At 38.3% G+C, this 13,165-nt stretch overlaps 3 protein-coding genes across 8 annotated transcripts; 2 read left to right on the forward strand and 1 right to left on the reverse strand.

Moving 5' to 3' along the window:
• The first annotated feature begins 69 nt into the window (after positions 1-69).
• LOC105835654 (KAT8 regulatory NSL complex subunit 2) lies at positions 70-3,404 on the forward strand. 2 transcript variants are annotated; one of them, XM_012679125.3, is made up of 9 exons: positions 70-287; positions 550-809; positions 899-1,080; positions 1,336-1,504; positions 2,018-2,181; positions 2,254-2,390; positions 2,466-2,585; positions 2,685-2,825; positions 2,897-3,145. In XM_012679125.3, exons 2-9 carry the CDS (start codon positions 559-561, stop codon positions 3,143-3,145), a joined length of 1,413 nt encoding a protein of 470 aa, XP_012534579.1. In that variant the 5' UTR covers positions 70-287; positions 550-558. The 2 variants fall into 2 exon arrangements, with proteins under 2 accessions (XP_012534579.1, XP_012534580.1); XM_012679126.3 differs by lacking the exon at positions 70-287 and having other exon boundaries at positions 559-809; positions 2,897-3,404.
• A 551-nt stretch (positions 3,405-3,955) lies between these two features.
• On the reverse strand, positions 3,956-12,509 carry LOC105835652 (zinc transporter foi). Of its 5 annotated transcripts, none has more exons than XM_012679119.3 (11): positions 10,960-12,509; positions 7,695-8,413; positions 7,539-7,600; positions 7,189-7,426; positions 6,900-7,069; positions 6,598-6,816; positions 6,403-6,532; positions 5,976-6,251; positions 5,704-5,880; positions 5,432-5,619; positions 5,214-5,360 (listed from the first exon to the last, which is right to left on the reverse strand). In XM_012679119.3, the coding sequence occupies exons 2-11, from the start codon at positions 8,401-8,403 to the stop codon at positions 5,214-5,216; spliced, it is 2,316 nt and encodes a 771-aa protein (XP_012534573.1). In that variant the 5' UTR covers positions 8,404-8,413; positions 10,960-12,509. The 5 variants fall into 5 exon arrangements, with proteins under 5 accessions (XP_012534571.1, XP_012534573.1, XP_036147940.1 ...); XM_036292047.1 differs by having other exon boundaries at positions 10,705-12,509; XM_012679121.3 differs by having other exon boundaries at positions 10,008-12,509.
• Positions 12,502-13,047, forward strand: LOC118647333 (the record flags this gene model as incomplete). The annotated part of the gene is made up of 2 exons (XM_036292059.1): positions 12,502-12,720; positions 12,808-13,047. Coding segments are annotated over 2 exons (315 nt in total), but the record flags the coding sequence as incomplete, so codon positions are not given.
• Positions 13,048-13,165: the final 118 nt, after the last annotated feature.

A 13,165-nucleotide genomic window follows, 5' to 3' on the forward strand; every position in this document is an offset into this window, starting at 1 on the left:
TATACTGTGGCGCCACTGTGGCGCATGCTTTGATGATCGACTGGTCGACGCTCCTATGTAAAGGCACTTTAACATTGATTAAAGAATTATATCAAAACGTTAAATTTATCTTCTTATGCATTTGTGACTAGTGCTTTTTCCTTGTCCTAACCTCTTCGCGTTTGTGTTCAATTGTGTTCAATACGATACTGAAGATTGAAGGAAGAGTTTTTTCGGAATTCATTATCAGGAAGAAAATTATCTCATCCAGCTAGCGCACGACATCCAAGATTATCTCTTGCTGCGCAGTAAATACTTATACCTTCTTTTACTTTTATTTAATGCTCAGGATTGATTAGGAATAAAGGGCACGGAAGCTACTTTTAATATTAAAAAACAAAGTATTATAAAGTATATAAATTGTTGTAAATAGTATTATTCATATGTTGATAAAATTTGGCTATGTATTTTAGAAACATCCTGTATGAAGTCAAATTTAAAATTTGGGAACAGATTTTACTTTAAATCAGATTTTACTCCAAATGGTACCACGTATTTATCTTTTATTAGGAGCAAGGTATGTTTCGGATACCAAAGCCTACGATGCCTACATCCACTGCAACAACAATTACGAAACGTCCCAAGCAGGCTCAAAGTTGTCTTTATACATCCTATGAATGCACACAATCCTGTCTCGAGGAATATTCGTACTGTGCTAAACACATCCTCGAGGATCCCAGTGCACCTTACAAACAGTGTGCTTTTGTATATAACACCAATGGGAGAAAGTGTCAGAATCCAGCTCCAAAATTAGACAGAAGAGATGTCTCGTAAGCTAATTTTCTCGTATTTAATGAAATTATAAAATTATAAATTATTTTTGTAGAAAATCCAATAGCCATGTGATTTTTTCTTGCAGATATTGCAACGAACATTCTAGGAGAGCTCAAATTGCACGGATTAAATCAACGTCGCGACGTTCTCTGCCGGAAACACCAGAGATGCTACTACTTAATTTAAGCCATTATGTTAAGCCTGTTGATTCTAGTGTGGAAGACACAGAAGAGGAAAAAGGAAACGTGAAAGCTTTAGATCCTTTTAGTGAGTATTACCAAATTTTAGTGTTATTTTACTATGTATAGTTTAATTTAATATATTTTCCATATTTCTATAATTAAATAGTATTGTATCAAAAAGCATTTTTACCCTTTTATTTTTAAAGCATCTTTATTATATAAATATGCAATTTAAGTTTAAGGCAAAATTTAGAATGGTAAATATTTGCGTATACTTCTGTAATTTTGCATGCATTGATAAAAATTATTGCAAATGGGAACATCAAGTTATTGTTTTCAGCCCAAGTTGATGCTTACAGAGTAAATGCAAGTGGAAGTGACATCTTAGATTACGCCAGTTCATCAGAGAGTGACGTTGAACCTACAGTTGTCACTGACACTCTTAGAGGAGTTTACCTCGACGATAGCGACAATGAGAGTTTACACAGCCCACAAGAGGATCCTCTGAAGTAAGTGTGTTCCATAACTCCATTGTCTATGCATGTGTATTAATTGTATTTGGGAGTTGCTATTTTAGAATATCCGCTAGCTTGCTTTAGCTTGTGCAACTTTTTAATTTAAAAGAATATTGTTACTTTGTTTTTGTTACATCTAATAAATGTTACAACTTATTTATACACTATAAATAACCACTTTTAATGGTTATCAAATCTAAATATTTTACAAATAAATGTAAAAATGTTAATAATGCTTTTTTTCCTTCCGATTCTTAAAAACTACCTGAAGCATTAAGATATACACTTTACAAAATATTTTGCACTTGCAATTTTAATTTTTATTATTTTGTGACAGATTTGCTTTATTATTGTATCCAGACTTTTATACAGTGATTAATTTTTTTTAAAAATAAAAAAGTGCATAACTAATATAATTTTGTTATAGTTTGTCGTAGTTATTGTAGTTGCTTTGTGCGAGAATAAGATACTACTTACTCTCCAAATAATTAGCATCAATTTTTTAAGACATGCCGGAATCTTTACTGCGGAAGAGGTAATTTATATCGCGAGGGAAAAACTGATCAGGCTCCAGTCTCTTTATATAGATCAATTTAGAAGACTTCAGTATGTATTAAAGGAGAAAAGGCGGAAATATTTACTTGCTCTAAAGAAAGAAAAGGAAACATTATGTAAGTGTATTTCGAATAATATCAGAATTTTGTTATGTTTTCTAATAAACAAGTTATATACGCGATATATAGGTAGCATACACAATCAGAAAAAGGAGACTGCGAAAGAGAAGAAGCTTTACGAGAAATTGAAAGCTTTAAATCGCTATCACAGACGGAGTGGTGTTGAGGCAATACTTTACAGAAAGTCATTAGAACGTCGCGCACAGGTAATGTCATCACAAATATCGTATCATTAGTGTTTAAATAATATCGCTTGCATTGCAAAAAAAATTATGCTTCAGGTAACCGAGCCTCTTCAGAAGCCACCCAATGTGTCAAAATGTGTATTTACTGAAGGTGGTGTAAAATGTGGCGAAAGAACGCTTCCGTCTGCTAAACATTGTCGTAAACACATTTTGAAGGTATACATTTATATTACTTTTTGTATAAGAGGACATATAAATCTCATTGACGTATCTCAAACTGTAAGTTCTTATTCCGTCACTTATTACTATTCGCAGGATCAACATCAAGTGTTATTTAAAGCATGCGGAGCGGTACGAGCGGACATTGAATGTCATGAACCTGTGCCTGTGATTTTTGATTCCAACTGTGTATTTCACATGAACTTGCCATCGCCGTGTAAACTAGAGCCCATGAAGGTACGGTGATGTTCTTCAATAACTATTTGAAACCAATATATGAATGTTCTGTAACTTGTATTTGTCTGCAGTTCGAGGAAGAGAAACCCGTAAAGCAAGAAACGATGACTGACAATCAATCGATGGAGATTGACGTAGTGGGCGAGACGCAAGAAATTGATCCCGATGATGATATGGCAGGACTGATGAGGGAAATGAATGATTCCGCCAATTTAAAACCTTCATTTGCGAATGAGAGCTTGAATAGTGAGACCAGCACGGACACGGCATTCAGTCTATCGGCACAGATGAGCGATCGGGATGATTTCATTACTGTATGATCAAATGTTTTTATATGATTTTCAAAGTGGAATTATTTTTACGATTATATTGTCACCGTGATTGATAAAAGGAGTCACGGTGCACTTTACTCTCAGGTATTCTCCTTCAGAATTACAATTTTCTAACTTAGCTACTGAATACGTGATTACATAGACGCACACGTGCAGTGGGCTTATCTAGACGCGTAATGGAACTATTTAAAAGAATTGTTAATATATTTGTATATAAAAAATATATCAGATATGAATGACTGTATAATTGTAAGATTTTGTTAATTAGTATTTTATTATTTTAATGTTTCTTTTATGTAACGCTAAAGATGTGCGAATTTCAGGAAATAGAAAACAAGCTGTATGTATGATTTTACTATTAATATTTATTTAAATTAAAAAGCAACTTTTTATTTTCTATTGGTGGGTTGTCTCAATCATTTTTGTTTTTACGCGAGATGCTTTTTTTAGTACTGTGAGTATCCGTGTATCTAAGATATTTTACTATCTTGGATATATTATCTGAGTACTCAGTAAAATGCCACATTTGGCATAATGAGTAACAAAATCATCCAAACTTTTTTAAATAAAAAAGAACACAACTTATTTTATCAGTAGCGCAGCTCAAATCTCAGTTGCGCATAAACAAAATTGATATTACAAGAACGTAAACGTTCTTTACATTTGTAATATTTTCTATAAAAATAATCAAAATTGCTTGTGTTGTTGCCTATTAATACTAGTTGCATAATAACACGAGGAACTTATATATATATGTATATAACGCATGGATGGAATTAAATTTTGACAGAATAGCAATAATTTTTGAAAAGTCAATATATCATAGCAACGTACAATTTTTTTACACAGCTACTGTTTCTCGTTACATTTAAATGCATTCCAACATGCACGCATAACGATCATGAAGTAAAAATTGCGACATAAGAATAAATTAAAGTGTATTAACAAAAAGTATTTCTTAGTATTTCACTACAGTGTATATAAAATCCTAAAGTTATTACTATCATTATCATTACAATTAATTATTAATATTATTATTATTAATATTTGGTGAAAATAAACACTCACGTATGTATAAACATAAATACAAGTTTCGGATATTGTCATGTATGATACTTCTCCTAAACCACATATTGATTTATCAGATAAATTATTTTTAAGACTGTGTAGCACTTCTTTCTATCTTGTAAAAAAAATGAGTTAAAAAATTCACAGTAATAGGTCTATTACGACACAATATTAAAAATCGCGATAACGTACTTGTGAATCTGTAATGAAATATACATTGATTAGTAAGTAATGGTTATATGCAAAATTATCACAAATTTGTTGCAAACTAACAACACTTAAATGTACTTTTGTATCGTTATTCTGCCAGTTGTTAATTGGAAATATTAAACGTCATTATCACGTTTATCAATCTGTGTACATAAAGCTTGTACAAATCTTTCATTTGTAAAACAATACTGTACATGATACTCTATTAATATCATACATTTAACGGTAATGAATGTGAATTAATGACAGTAAATGACATGCGTCGTTGACATGCGATATTAACTTCCAAAAAGAAGAAAATTTACTATTTGTTTTACAATTTCAGTCTCTTGACAATTATTTATATAGCTACTAAAAAAATCATCTTATTATGACGAAAGAATTAATTTTGCTCGAGTATTTCTAAACTGAATTTTAGAAAAGGCATGAATATCTTTAGTACAATTGACTGGGAAATAACACAGTTTGTAATTCAATTGCTTGACAATTCGATTATTGGTACTCTGTCTAATAGAAATCTTACTTCTTTTAACTTTACTTTCGTTCCTCTAAAGTACTTTTACTGGCAATCCTAATTCGGATATTGTCGCTTTATCTAAATTGCGATTTAATTTTTGTAGCCTTTTCCTATTACGTTCTTTTTTTTCTAAATACACGAAATGCTTCAGAGAGAAAAAGAATTGCTAGGGAGCGAAATTAAATCAAAGATATACGAACGTAATAGGAAGAGATTTCGTTCGTAGTATCAGTAGTAGTACAAGAGCAGTTATTTGTAAATCTAGTTGTTGAAAATATGTTTAAGATCGTGTTCGTAGGCGGCGATAAGTAACATAATCCCAAGGCCTGTCGATAAACCTAAAGTTTGCCAAACACACTGCAATCGCGAACCACTTTCCGCGGAATGACTCGACGTCAATTCTGGTACCTGATGGAGAAAGAGATATTTTATTAATTTTCTTCCAAGTTATATCCTCTCTCATAGAATGAAATACCTACCATGTCTACTAATGCTATATATATAAATATTCCAGCAGCAACTGCAAATACCCAACTGGTTGCATCAGGAGTGCTTCCCAATAAAATTCCACCAATCATACCTAATAGACAGAGCACTGAAGACAAGACATTGTAAAAAACAGCCTGTTTGGTACTCATGCCTGCTTTAAGCAGCACCGCAAAGTCACCTACACAAAAACGATAATATTGCATTATCAAGTATACATATATATACCGCTTATAGGTACCATCATAAAACAAGGAGACAATACCAAGTTCGTGAGGCAACTCGTGGCAAAGGACAGCAATAGCTGTAGAGAATCCACCTGCGATGTTTGCCGAGAAAGCTGCGCCAATCGCCATACCGTCCGTAAAATTATGCAGACCGTCGCCCATTACGACCATCCAAGCTACGTTGGACATTGATTCGGGGGCTGAGTGTACGTGGCCTAGAATTACAAACGTTCATGCTGTTAGATTACATATATTGCGTAAGATTAAGTGTCTATATATCTTATTATAGAATCATTTTGTTTTAACGTACCATGAGAATGACTATGACCGTGATGTTTGGTTTCGTGTTCACGTAGAATAACAGTATAGCTCTCAGATTCGTTTAACACGTCGGCATCGGTATTTTTCTTAACACTCTCGATCGGATCATCCATTCTCCAATCATCTTTTGGTTTCTTCTCTATATCCCCATTGTCTCCATTGGTCACGATTTTCGTAACGGAATTACAATGGGATGTCAATGGTTTCTCCTCCTCTATGATGGGTGGTCTCTCGTGATGGTTCATTCCACGATTGTGATGATTATCTATATATATATTTCTACATCATTTTCATTTTCCAATACGCTTTGTTTGAATGGATATCAACATGATAAGCTACTCTGATTAAAACGCGATGACGCGCAAGCTCAAAATTTAATAATTTACATTACATTTGATATAAAAAACATCTGTTACCTTGAGTTTCGCTGGCGATCTCGCCATAACAATACGGATACGGAGAGTATTTGTGTTTACACAGCTTTTCGCCGACGACATTGCTGTTCGGCCCGTCGGTCTCCCTCATCACTCTCACGCGCGTAGGTAACTAAAATTTTATTTTAATCACGTTTATATAATCTCGTTTACAACAAAGATTCATCTTTCATTTACCTTTTTCCTATGCTGGTAATGCTTCCGCCATTCGGATATCATATTTAACGCCTTCTCAGTGAAAAAGAATATCACGAACCCCATCATAGCGACTAATCCTTTCCACATGTTCATGGTGTGTAGATTCACATGATCAATTAATAATCCATCACTCTCGTCATGATGATGTTCATGTTCCTGATGTTCGTCGTGATCGTGACTATGAAACGGCATCATCGCCTAAAGATATGAGAGAGATAATATTAAAATATTATTTCGCGCTATGGGCGTATATATCTTGATAAAATAAAATAAAAACTTGCGTGTGGTAACAGATGGATAAAGGCATCACCGGTTAAAGTACCTACAGCCAGCGCAACTAGAAACTGTAGCACGTGATTATAATAATTCTTTCCCATGATCGGAATCACTACTACGCCGAGCAGCCCGCTAAGACTAATTACGAAAATACTAACTGTTGAATATACCCAGACTGGAATAAGTAAAAGTAACAAATTTTTTTATCGCTTTTCTTCAATGAAGATCAATGTATATCTTTTTACGATAATGCTTGAGAGTAGTAAGTTTTGTTCGTTTACATTCATGTAATACCTTTTACAGTATTGCGTGTCGAATCCTCCGCGGTATACAGCTTATCGACCGGCACGAATGGCTTGTAATTCTCGGGCACTCGTATACAGCCGTTTCTTTCCGAACTGGACTCGGCCACTAATTGATACACAAGAACCGGACATACGCGTTCGAAGAGCCAGCTGGGCAATGTCGTTGTGTTAGAAGTATAGTGTGAATCCTGGGCGACAGTGCTCAGCAACTCTTGACTGTTTAAGCACTGGAATAGAAAATATATCGACGCGCATTACGAACAGTATAACTATTCCAAAGTAAAATATTTCCGTACTCGAGAATTATTCCATTCTGACAAACAATATCGCGTATCTTACCCTTTCCTTGTTACTCTTACTATCTGTATCATGTAGGCCTTTATTTGGAAAACTCTTACTATCTGTAACGTATAAAGTTGGTTTTCTCGATAAGTCCATTATTCTTGTTAATGTGTATCAGCCACTTGTTACACAATTCAGATTTTTTGTACGTACTTCTATCAGTGCCATCGCTATCCACTTGCGATGCGTCAGTCAACAGTCTCAGTAGACCCAGCTTTCGAACAAGCTTCTCAAAACCCTCCATAGTTATACTAGTCCCATCACCATAGGCCTCGAAGATCTTTTGCATGAAGTACTTCTCATCCACGTCCCTCTTTAATCTAGATCTATTAATAGTAGTACGCGAATTTTTGCTAGATTGTGCAGACTGTTTCTGCTTGACACCTGGCGCCAATTCCGTTTGAGCAAGACGCTCCAAGAGCTCCGCTTCTCTTGAATTTACAGATACATTATTTTTGCTTGTAACTGACGGTTGCGTATCCCGTGGGCTCACACCACCCTTGAAGCTCTTCGTCATTCCCTTCTTGATATAAGTATCATTGCGCGATGCAGTCGATGTCGCATCAACGGTTACCGAGATATTGTTATTATTACTATCGATGCGTTGCATATTATGAGATCTTACAGGGTCTAGCTTATGGCTAGTGAAGTTATTCAGATTATTGTATCTTTGTTGATTCTTCAAGTACGGATCTTTAAACTTTATCGGCGGCCAAAACGGTTGTCCCTGCGTGTCTAGACCCGAGTGATTTTTCGAACTGTCCGATGCCATCGCCGACGACAGGTTCGTGTGCGCCTCGCAGGGTACATGTGCGGCACACAGTACACACACCACGCACACGGTAACGATATGATGTGACATGATGAGCTGCCTGAAAGCAGAGCATACATTCATTAGAATGTACACCGCGAACATTGTCGCTAAACCCCCCCGATCTTATACTGAAGTATTGAACGCGCGCGTACCGACTACGCAAACTTGCTGGGTAGGTTCTATTATATTTACTAATCGTACAACGTTAGCGCAGGAAGCAATTATCTACAAAAGTTCCATGATAATGTCAAGTATGACCAGATAGTACATACTCGTACAATATCAAATAATAATAAGCGCGATAACGGCCTTTTAACATTTCTATTTCCTCAAAGAATATCTCCTGGCTGACTTCTTATCTCGTTAAGCGATACTCTATTTCTATCTTTCCCGTAATTAGCGACAATTTATTGTAACAGTAAATACGATTAACTATCGAAGAATTATTGTAATTGACACGAGGGAGCCTCAAGTTACTTTGCGCCGCGTGACTCGTCTACTTACATGACAATTCTACTCATAAGTCGTATTAGCTTCATCGCGATGCTTGCGCCGGGGAGTAGCAGCAAATGCCGTTTCGCAAATGTTGTGAAAGTGTAACAAAGCGTGTCTTTATAAATGACAACATTTGCGGAGACAACACTCAAAACCAATTATTTAGAAAAATTATTCGACCTCCGCTTTCGTTACGTCTCGGTGACTCGCGTTAACAATCCGTGCGATAAAAGTAAAATTATTACAAGGCCGGGGGTCGGGCAACAAGAAAAATACACGGAATATACGTTGCAACAAGAACAACGTGCAAAAACAAAGAAAAAAAAAGTTTTCCAAGTGTTACATTAATTGGTTCTTTAAAATCGCGCTGGATGACGAGTGAGCGAGCGTAGCCCGCTTGCCACTTATTGAACAGATATCTGTTCAGCAGCGCATTTATTGATACAAGTAATCTGCAGTTAGGTCTGAGCATAGGCCCATCCATGCCGCGTCGAGACATCTTATGCAATGTGTGCTGTCTCTGACTCATTCTTTTGCCACGTGTATACATATATATGTGTGTATACACGTATATATCTAATCTATATTAAAAGCTCATCTCGCGCGCGCATCACAATAAAATTATGCGGCTGAACCTGGCTAAATATAAAATAACGATTAACTTCCCCATGACATGACGGGATGTCGTTCGGCATTTAAAGAGCACAAAAGAGATTAAAATAAAAGTTGATATACACGCGCGCGCACGCCACGTAGGATCCAAAGACGTGGCCGTTTCTCGTTCTCTACGTGTCTGCTCTTGCTACTGTAAAAGGATCGAACGCGCAGATTCTGTTCCGCGTCGGAAATCCGAAAACGGCTCGATCTGCTGCTCTACCGCTCGAAGTCGACTGCATCGTCCTACGCGCGAGAATCTCGCGTTCTCCAGTTTTCGCTCGATCCCAACGTGACAAGCAAGCTCTGATTTATTTACGACAATTGTCTTCGCCTCGCGCGTTAAGTATCATTTTAGGTTTCCCGATTCGAAAAAGCGGCTCAAGGAAATGCCCGCGTAAACTTTATCAGTTTATTTACGCGCGATTAAATTTTTTCTTTTGTTCCGGAAAACGCGGGAAATTTTCAACGCAGTCCACGAACGAAACATGCATAAGGCTTACTGTAATCGCTTTCTTCTTCTGACGGAGCATATAATTATCGGTTTCCATTAACGGCAAATGACACGGCGGACCGATAACGCGCGGCGAAAAAGAAACTGACACCCGATCTCCCGTTCGTTCATTCATGTCTCCGCGAGCGACTCGACACCGGTACGCGGTGTTCGATCGCACCTTCCTTCCTTCCTTCCTTCCTTCCTTTCTTCCTCCTTCGATCGTCGCAATGTTACGGCTGTGAAGGAGCGCGTCGTCATCGTCGTCATCGACGAACCGAGCGTGAAACGAGGCCACGAGCCACGACATCTGATCGGTAAACAATGAAGCTAGACGCGAATCGATCGATGCGAGATCTCGATCCGCGGACCTCGATCGACCGCCAGGCGCCGCGCTCCTTTTTGCCGCGCGCGGTACGGAACTCCTTTTTTTCTCGAAAGACGAAGAAAAAAAAGGGGAGCAACGCGCGAAGGTTTTCCTCGTAGTCGCAAAGGAGGGAGGACCTTCGCGAACGCGGAAAAGTACGGCAGAGAATTCACGGCGGCCGGCGCCGAAATAGACGTCGCGGCGGCGTAACCCTCGTCAAAAACTGTATTTTTAGCTGTCAAAAAATTGGAGGTAGGAGACGCGAGGAGGGGAGGGGGAGCGACGGGGGTCGGCGATCACGAGGAAACCTCGTCGTCGTCCTCCTTCGTGTCTCTCTCACCTCCTCCCGCTCCTGCCTCCCCTTCCTCAACGAGCAGTAGTATCGGTCGACGCCGCTGCGAGTGACAGAATTTAGAATTTAGGTTAGGAAGGCCGAGGGGGGGTCTCCAGGTCTCGCGTGACGACGGTCGTCGGGATACCGTGCCGTCGCTCAATCGAGGCTGTCCGGCGACTCCGCCATCGACGACGACTCCGCCATCAACGACTACGTTGACGACGCGTCGCAAACGGCGTTTTCCTCCTTTCTCTCGCTCACCCGGCTTATGTGGTCCGCGCGTGCGACACGGAGCGAAGGTGTCGCGTGGAGAGTCGTGCGTGACCGGTGCGTGTGCGGCCTGACGTGGCCTTCCCTTTCTTTCCTGCTTCCTTCCCTTCTCTCGTCTCTTCTCGTCTCTTCTCTTCTCGCACGACCGGCCGCCGCCGCTGCTTCTTCGCACCCTCCTTCTCACCTCTTTCTCTTTCTCTCCCTCTCTCTCTCCCCCGTCTCTCTCTATGCTCCACGACAAACTGCGCCGCGCGCGCGCCCGCGAGCAACAAGTACGGTACGCTCTGAACGTAGCGCAGGAAGATCACGTCGTCGCGCGCGGCACAGCGCTAACGATGGACTTAGGTAGACTGGCGGACCGCCGCCGGTCGGCTGCGACGGCGCGTAACGGCGATGCTCCTCTTTATCGCACGCACATTCGCACGCACGTACGTGTATATGTGGGGGACGAATGTGAGGAGCATGAGGAAGAAAGAGGACTCGTCATCATCACCCATGAATATGCGTTTCTTTTCTTCGATTTTATTTTTATTTTTTTATACATATTAATTTAATACACATTTATATAAAATTATGTTTTTACATTAATTAGAGCTGTTATACTTTTGACAAATATATTTGAAGGTGACAATTGACAAATATTCCGAATATTTGAAGATTTGAAAGAATTTCAAGTTTCAAAGCTTGAAATCTTCGAAGTGTTCAAAGATTATATTATTTATTTTAAAATGTAAGCTCTCATTTATTTATATATGATGCATTACAAAAATCTGCAACAACATATATTATAATACGCGTCTCTTTGGTAATTGCGACTCGCGTTGATTCAATTCTTTCCTCTAAGTTTTCGATATTTATATGATAAATTGATAACTTTTCCATTCTTTTTTTTCTTTCTCTCCCTTTCCTTTTTTTCTTTCTCACTCTCACACACACACACACAACATACGATTCTCTTAATCGACATCCAGTTTCGTCTCGATAAGATTAATTCGATTTTCGGCGAAGCCTCGTGGGCCAATAAGATCGCGTGACAGCGGCGAGACGACAAACGTCACGCTGTAGCATGCCAATCGTCCTCCGCAATTAATCGTGATCAATAGCAAACATATGTTCCAACGTTCAGAGCATTCTCCTCCCCCCTTCCGACCCCTTCAGGTCACCCGAACGGTTGCGATCGATCTTGACATCGTACTTGTAAACGAATCCGCGTTTGCAACACGCAATTTTGTTCCAAATTACTCTGAAGACTGCAGAGAATCAATTTTTCTCTCTAATTAACTAATTCCAGTGTATTTTCACAAAATGCGTAGAATCTATCTAGAGAAGAAAAAATCATCATTCAATCCCTTTTCTTAATTCTAAAGTATTATATAAGTATTATAGATACTGTTAACAAATTATACAATACAATAAAAGTTTGAAAAAATAGAGGTTTTTATCCTTTGTTTCGGAATTTATATCTCCCCTCTCATTCTCTCTTTTTCTCTGTCTCTCTCTCCTTTTTTCAGTGTCTAATCGCTCGTCTTTTTTATTTCCCGGTACGGAAAACGTGAAATATATCACAGCTGCAAAAAGCTGACCCGAGTTCCACGGTGGAAAATTGCAAGTCTTATCAGAAAAAGCTGGCGAGCTCTAACCATCATGTATTCTTATCAGAACGAATTTCAAGGCATTGAAAAGAAAAATGATTTGTCGCTGCACGCACGTGCAGTCTTGCACGCCTTTCTGTCCGGTTTCAAATTCTCTAAGGTTACCCCTCTCTTTCAAGTTAAAAAAATAAGATATAATCATTTCTTGAATAACCGCGTGACAAAAAAGATTCAATCGTTGCTTCAGGATAAATTTCGAGTCGACGCGGAAGAAGTTGGAGATGTCTCCGTGAGGAAGTTTGATGGGCATCTTGATTTATATGATAAAGGTGACGTCGATTAAACTTCACTTAATTTAATCAATTCAATCGGCGGAATGCTTTTGACCGTATAATTCGTTGTTCTCAATAAATTGGAACAATAATCGGCCTTAAAAAATATCATTTAATAAGTTAACCACTAATTAAGTTAATCAGAATTTATAATCGCCCTCGACGATTAACTTTTCAGTCGAATTAATTTTGCATAAGTTGTAATATTACGAGAGATTTTTTTAACTCGTATCGATTGATTAATCATATTGTGGACAAATGTAACTTTTGCTT

Source organism: Monomorium pharaonis, chromosome 9 (assembly GCF_013373865.1).
Source record: "Monomorium pharaonis isolate MP-MQ-018 chromosome 9, ASM1337386v2, whole genome shotgun sequence".
Taxonomy (NCBI): Eukaryota; Metazoa; Arthropoda; class Insecta; order Hymenoptera; family Formicidae; genus Monomorium; species Monomorium pharaonis.